Below are 7,500 nucleotides of genomic sequence, written 5' to 3' on the forward strand. Positions count from 1 at the left end.
AGTAGTAGTACTAGTAGTAGTGGTAGTAGTAGTAGTAGTGGTAGTAGTGGTAGTAGTAGTGGTAGTAGTAGTGGTAGTAGTAGGAGTGGTAGTAGTGGCAGTAGTATTGGTAGTAGTAGTGGTAGTAGTAGTAGTGGTACTAGTAGTGGTAGTAGTAGTGGTAGTAGTAGTGGTAGTACTAATAGTAGTAGTGGCAGTAGTATTGGTAGTAGTAGTAGTGGTAGTAGTGGTAGTAGTAGTGGTAGTATTAGTAGTAATAGTAGTAGTAGTAGTGGTACTAGTAATGGTAGTTGTAGTAGTGGTAGTACTAGTAGTGGTAGTAGTAGTACTAGTAGTGGTAGTAGTAGTGGTAGTACTAGTACTAGTGGTACTAGTAGTAGTGGTAGTAGTAGTGGTAGTAGTAGTGGTAGTAGTAGAGGTAGTAGTAGTGGTAGTAGTAGTGGTAGTAGTGGTAGTAGTACTAGTTGTAGTGGAAGTAGTAGTGGTAGTAGTAGTAGTGGTAGTAGTAGTGGTGGTAGTAGTGGTAGTAGTAGTGGTAGTAGTGGTAGTAGTAGTAGTGGTAGTAGTAGTGGTAGTAGTAGTAGTGGTAGTAGTGGTAGTAGTAGTAGTGGTAGTAGTAGTGGTAGTAGTAGTGGTGGTAGTAGTGGTGGTAGTAGTAGTGGTAGTAGTGGTAGTAGTAGTGGTAGTAGTAGTAGTAGTGGTAGTAGTAGTGGTAGTAGTAGTGGTAGTAGCGGTAGTAGTATTGGAAGTAGTAGTGGTGGTAGTAGTGGTAGTAGATTTGGTAGTAGTAGTAGTGGTAGTAGTAGTGGTAGTAGTGGTGGTAATAGTGGTAGTAGTGGTGGTAGTAGTGGTAGTAGTAGTGGTAGTAGTAGTTGTAGTGGTAGTAGTAGGGGTAGTAGTAATAGTGGTAGTAGTAGTGGTAGCAGTAGTAGTGGTAGTAGTAGTGGTAGTAAGGGTAGTATTAGTAGTGTTAGTAGTAGTAGTAGTGGTGGTAGTAGTAGTAGTGGCAGTAGTAGTAGTGGTAGTAGTAGTGGTGGTAGTGGTAGTAGTGCTAGTAGTAGTGGTAGTAGTAGTGGTAGTAGTAGGAGTGGTAGTACTAGTGGTAGTAGCAGTAGTAGTAGTGGTAGTAGTAGGAGTGGTAGTACTAGTGGTAGTATTAGGAGTAGTGGAAGTAGTAGTACTAGTAGTAGTGGTAGTAGTAGTACTAGTAGTAGTAGTGGTAGTAGTAGTAGTGGTAGTAGTAGTAGTGGTAGTAGTAGTGGTACTAGTAGTGGTAGTAGTAGTGGTAGTAGTAGTAGTGGTAGTAGTAGTGGTAGTACTAATAGTAGTAGTGGCAGTAGTATTGGTAGTAGTAGTAGTGGTAGTAGTAGTGGTAGTAGTAGGAGTGGTAGTACTAGTGGTAGTAGTAGTAGTAGGAGTAGTGGTAGTAGTAGTACTAGTAGTAGTGGTAGTAGTACTAGTAGTAGTAGTGGTAGTAGTAGTGGTAGTAGTAGGAGTGGTAGTAGTGGCAGTAGTATTGGTAGTAGTAGTGGTAGTAGTAGTAGTGGTACTAGTAGTGGTAGTAGTAGTGGTAGTAGTAGTAGTGGTAGTACTAATAGTAGTAGTGGCAGTAGTATTGGTAGTAGTGGTAGTAGTAGTAGTGGTACTAATACTAGTAGTGGTAGTAGTAGTGGTAGTAGTAGTGGTAGTAGTAGTAGTGGTAGTACTAGTAGTGGTAGTAGTAGTGGTAGTAGTAGTACTAGTAGTGGTAGTAGTAGTGGTAGTAGTAGTGGTAGTACTAGTACTAGTGGTATTAGTAGTAGTAGTGGTAATAGCAGTGGTAGTAGTAGTGGTAGTAGTAGTAGTGGTAGTACTAATAGTAGTAGTGGCAGTAGTATTGGTAGTAGTGGTAGTAGTAGTAGTGGTACTAATACTAGTAGTGGTAGTAGTAGTGGTAGTAGTAGTGGTAGTAGTAGTAGTGGTAGTACTAGTAGTGGTAGTAGTAGTGGTAGTAGTAGTACTAGTAGTGGTAGTAGTAGTGGTAGTAGAGGTGGTAGTACTAGTACTAGTGGTACTAGTAGTAGTAGTGGTAATAGCAGTGGTAGTAGTAGTGGTAGTAGTAGTGTTAGTGGTAGAGGTAGTAGTAGTGGTAGTAGTAGTGGTAGTAGTGGTAGTAGTACTAGTTGTAGTGGAAGTAGTAGTGGTAGTAGTAGTAGTGGTAGTAGTAGTAGTGGTAGTAGTAGTGGTACTAGTAGTGGTAGTAGTAGTGGTAGTAGTAGTAGTGGTAGTAGTAGTGGTAGTACTAATAGTAGTAGTGGCAGTAGTATTGGTAGTAGTAGTAGTGGTAGTAGTAGTGGTAGTAGTAGGAGTGGTAGTACTAGTGGTAGTAGTAGTAGTAAGAGTAGTGGTAGTAGTAGTACTAGTAGTAGTGGTAGTAGTACTAGTAGTAGTAGTGGTAGTAGTAGTGGTAGTAGTAGTGGTAGTAGTAGTAGTGGTAGTAGTAGTGGTAGTAGTAGGAGTGGTAGTAGTGGCAGTAGTATTGGTAGTAGTAGTGGTAGTAGTAGTAGTGGTACTAGTAGTGGTAGTAGTAGTGGTAGTAGTAGTAGTAGTGGTAGTACTAATAGTAGTAGTGGCAGTAGTATTGGTAGTAGTGGTAGTAGTAGTACTAATACTAGTAGTGGTAGTAGTAGTGGTAGTAGTAGTGGTAGTAGTAGTAGTGGTAGTACTAGTAGTGGTAGTAGTAGTGGTAGTAGTAGTACTAGTAGTGGTAGTAGTAGTGGTAGTAGTAGTGGTAGTACTAGTACTAGTGGTACTAGTAGTAGTGGTAGTAGCAGTGGTAGTAGTAGTGGTAGTAGTAGTGTTAGTAGTAGAGGTAGTAGTAGTGGTAGTAGTAGTGGTAGTAGTGGTAGTAGTACTAGTTGTAGTGGAAGTAGTAGTGGTAGTAGTAGTGGTAGTAGTGGTGGTAGTAGTGGTAGTAGTAGTGGTAGTAGTAGTGGTAGTAGTGGTAGTAGTAGTGGTAGTAGTAGTGGTAGTAGTGGTAGTAGTAGTAGTGGTAGTAGTAGTGGTAGTAGTAGTGGTGGTAGTAGTGGTGGTAGTAGTAGTGGTAGTAGTGGTAGTAGTAGTGGTAGTAGTAGTAGTGGTAGTAGTAGTGGTAGTAGTAGTGGTAGTAGTATTGGAAGTAGTAGTGGTGGTAGTAGTGGTAGTAGATGTAGTAGTAGTAGTGGTAGTAGTGGTGGTAGTAGTGGTAGTAGTGGTGGTAGTAGTGGTAGTAGTGGTAGTAGTAGTGGTAGTAGTAGTGGTAGTTGTAGTGGTAGTAGTAGTGGTAGTAGGGGTAGTAGTAGTAGTGGTAGTAGTAGTGGTACCAGTAGTAGTGGTAGTAGTAGTGGTAGTAAGGGTAGTATTAGTAGTGGTAGTAGTAGTGGTAGTAGTAGTAGTAGTGGTGGTAGTAGTAGTAGTGGTAGTAGTAGTAGTGGTAGTAGTAGTGGTGGTAGTGGTAGTAGTGCTAGTAGTAGTGGTAGTAGTAGTGGTAGTAGTAGGAGTGGTAGTACTAGTGGTAGTAGCAGTAGTAGTAGTGGTAGTAGTAGGAGTGGTAGTACTAGTGGTAGTAGTAGGAGCAGTGGTAGTAGTACTAGTAGTAGTGGTAGTAGTAGTACTAGTAGTAGTAGTGGTAGTAGTAGTAGTGGTAGTAGTAGTAGTGGTAGTAGTAGTGGTACTAGTACTAGCAGTAGTAGTGGCAGTATTATTGGTAGTAGTAGTGGTAGTAGTAGTAGTGGTACTAATAGTGGTAGTAGCAGTGGTAGTAGTAGGAGTAGTGGTAGTAGTAGTAGTAGTGGTAGTAGTTGTGGTAGTAGTAGCAGTAGTAGTGGTAGTAGTAGTACTAATTGTAGTAGTAGTGGTAGTAGTAGTAGTTGTAGTGGTAGTAGTAGTGGTAGTAGTAGTGGTAGTAGTAGTACTAGTTGTAGTAGTAGTGGTAGTAGTAGTGGTAGTAGTGGTAGTACTAGTAGTAGTAGTGGTACTAGTAGTAGTGGTAGTAGTAGTAGTGGTAGTAGTAGTGGTAGTAGTGGTAGTAGTAGTACTAGTAGTAGTGGTAGTAGTAGTAGAGGTAGTAGTAGTAGTGGTAGTAGTAGTAGTGGTAGTAGTAGTACTGGTAGTAGTACTAGTTGTACTAGTAGTGGTAGTAGTGGTACTAGTAGTAGTAGTGGTAGTAGTAGTGGTAGTAGTGGTAGTAGTAGTGGTAGTAGTGGTAGTAGTGGTAGTAGTAGTGGTAGTAGTGGTACTAGTAGTAGTGGTAGTAGTAGTAGGAGTGGTAGTAGTAGTGGTAGTAGTGGTACTAGTAGTAGTGGTAGTAGTAGTAGTAGTAGTGGTACTAGTACTAGTAGTAGTACCTTGTAGAAGAAGTACTGCACCAGCTGTGCGATGCGTACGTAGTACAGGTGGTAGTAGTGGTAGTGGTAGTAGTTGTAGTAGTAGTGGTAGTAGTAGTTGTAGTGGTAGTAGTAGTGGTAGTAGTGGTAGTAGTTGTAGTAGTGGTACTAGTAGTTGTGGTAGTAGTGGTAGTAGTGGTAGTAGTTGTAGTGGTAGTAGTGGTACTAGTACTAGTAGTAGTGGTACTAGTACTAGTAGTAGTGGTACCTTGTAGAAGAAGTACTGCACCAGCTGTGCGATGCGTACGTAGTAGAGGTGGTGGTAGTAATAGTAGTGGTAGTACTAGTTGTAGTACTAGTAGTGGTAGTAGTACTAGTGGTACCTTGTAGAAGAAGTACTGCACCAGCTGTGCGATGCGTACGTAGTAGAGGTGGTAGTAGTGGTAGTAGTAGTGGTAGTACTAGTAGTACTAGTTGTAGTACTAGTTGTAGTACTAGTAGTGGTAGTAGTAGTGGTAGTAGTAGTGGTACTAGTAGTAGTGGTACTAGTACTAGTAGTAGTGGTACCTTGTAGAAGAAGTACTGCACCAGCTGTGCGATGCGTACGTAGTAGAGGTGGTGGTAGTAGTAGTACTAGTAGTACTAGTTGTAGTACTAGTAGTAGTGGTACTAGTAGTGGTAGTCGTACCTTGTAGAAGAAGTACTGCACCAGCTGTGCGATGCGTACGTAGTAGTTGTAGTAGTAGTGGAAGTAGTGGTAGTAGTAGTGGTAGTAGTGGTAGTGGTAGTAGTGGAACTAGTACTAGTAGTAGTGGTACTAGTACTAGTAGTGGTACCTTGTAGAAGAAGTACTGCACCAGCTGTGCGATGCGTACGTAGTAGAGGTGGTGGTAGTAGTAGTAGTGGTAGTACTAGTTGTAGTACTAGTAGTGGTACTAGTACTAGTGGTAGTAGTACCTTGTAGAAGAAGTACTGCACCAGCTGTGCGATGCGTATGTAGTAGAGGTGGTGGTAGTGGTAGTAGTAGTGGTAGTACTAGTAGTACTAGTTGTAGTACTAGTTGTAGTACTAGTAGTGGTAGTAGTAGTGGTAGTAGTAGTGGTACTAGTAGTAGTGGTACTAGTACTAGTAGTAGTGGTACCTTGTAGAAGAAGTACTGCACCAGCTGTGCGATGCGTACGTAGTAGAGGTGGTGGTAGTAGTAGTACTAGTAGTACTAGTTGTAGTACTAGTAGTAGTGGTACTAGTAGTGGTAGTCGTACCTTGTAGAAGAAGTACTGCACCAGCTGTGCGATGCGTACGTAGTAGAGGTGGTGGTAGTAGTAGTACTAGTAGTACTAGTTGTAGTACTAGTAGTAGTGGTACTAGTAGTGGTAGTCGTACCTTGTAGAAGAAGTACTGCACCAGCTGTGCGATGCGTACGTAGTACAGGTGGTAGTAGTACTAGTACTAGTGGTAGTAGTAGTGGTAGTACTAGTAGTGGTAGTAGTAGTACCTTGTAGAAGAAGTACTGCACCAGCTGTGCGATGCGTACGTAGTACAGGTGGTAGTAGTAGTAGTAGTACTAGTTGTAGTACTAGTAGTGGTACTAGTAGTGGTAGTAGTACTAGTGGTACCTTGTAGAAGAAGTACTGCACCAGCTGTGCGATGCGTACGTAGTACAGGTGGTAGTAGTGGTAGTAGTGGTACTAGTACTAGTGGTAGTAGTGGTACCTTGTAGAAGAAGTACTGCACCAGCTGTGCGATGCGTACGTAGTAGTTGTAGTAGTAGTGGTAGTAGTGGTAGTAGTAGTGGTAGTAGTGGTAGTGGTAGTAGTGGAACTAGTACTAGTAGTAGTGGTACTAGTACTAGTAGTGGTACCTTGTAGAAGAAGTACTGCACCAGCTGTGCGATGCGTACGTAGTACAGGTGGTAGTAGTGGTAGTACTAGTAGTAGTAGTACTAGTAGTACTAGTGGTAGTAGTACCTTGTAGAAGAAGTACTGCACCAGCTGTGCGATGCGTACGTAGTAGAGGTGGCCGTGCACCAGGAGGAGGCGCCGCAGGTGGCAGAAGCGGTGGAGGGCAAAGTCGCCGCTCCGTGCAGCCTGGCGCCCCTCGCGGCCCATCACGCCTGGCGGGCACCGGGGACACGGTGACGGGGACGGTGACGGTGACTATACGGTGATGGTGACTACACGGTGACTACACGGTGACGGTGACTACACGGTGACGGTGACTACACGGTGACGGTGACTACACGGTGACGGTGACAGTGACTACACGGTGACGGTGACGGTGACTGCACGGTGACGGTGACTACACGGTGACTACACGGTGACGGTGACTACACGGTGACGGTGACTACACGGTGACGGTGACTACATGGTGATGGTGATGGTGACTACACGGTGACGGTGACGGTGACTACACGGTGACGGTGACTACACGGTGACGGTGACTACATGGTGATGGTGATGGTGAATACACGGTGACGGTGACTACACGGTGACTACACGGTGACGGTGACTACACGGTGACGGTGACTACACGGTGACGGTGACGGTGACTACACGGTGACTACACGGTGACGGTGACTACACGGTGACGGTGACTACACGGTGACGGTGACGGTGACTACACGGTGACTACACGGTGACGGTGACTACACGGTGACGGTGACTACACGGTGACGGTGACGGTGACTACACGGTGACTACACGGTGACGGTGACTACACGGTGACGGTGACTACACGGTGACGGTGATGGTGACTACACGGTGACTACACGGTGACGGTGACTACACGGTGACGGTGACTACACGGTGACGGTGACTACATGGTGACGGTGACGGTGACGGTGACTACACGGTGACGGTGACTACACGGTGACGGTGATGGTGACTACACGGTGACGGTGACTACACGGTGACTACACGGTGACGATGACTACACGGTGACGGTGATGGTGATGGTGACACGGTGATGGTGACACGGTGACGGTGACACGGTGACGGTGACACGGTGATGGTGACACGGTGACGGTGACAGTGATGCGGTGACGATGACGCGGTGACGGTGACACGGTGACGGTGACACGGTGACGGTGACAGTGACACGGTGACAGTGACACGGTGACGGTGACACGGTGACGGTGATGCGGTGACGGTGACACAGT

At 44.6% G+C, this 7,500-nt stretch overlaps 1 protein-coding gene across 1 annotated transcript in view; it reads right to left on the reverse strand.

The window, feature by feature from the left end:
- LOC116957933 (phospholipid-transporting ATPase IF-like) overlaps positions 1 to 7,500 on the reverse strand; it is a 130,386-nt gene that overhangs the window by 23,935 nt on the left and 98,951 nt on the right. The window contains exon 21 of the mRNA XM_076054704.1: positions 6,311 to 6,456. Coding sequence (XP_075910819.1) covers positions 6,311 to 6,456 — 146 coding nt within the window. The remainder of the gene's footprint in view (positions 1 to 6,310; positions 6,457 to 7,500) is intronic.

This window comes from Petromyzon marinus, chromosome 67, assembly GCF_048934315.1.
Source record: "Petromyzon marinus isolate PM22_M1 ecotype Great Lakes invasive population chromosome 67, UKy_Petmar_22M1.pri1.0, whole genome shotgun sequence".
Classification (NCBI taxonomy): Eukaryota; Metazoa; Chordata; class Hyperoartia; order Petromyzontiformes; family Petromyzontidae; genus Petromyzon; species Petromyzon marinus.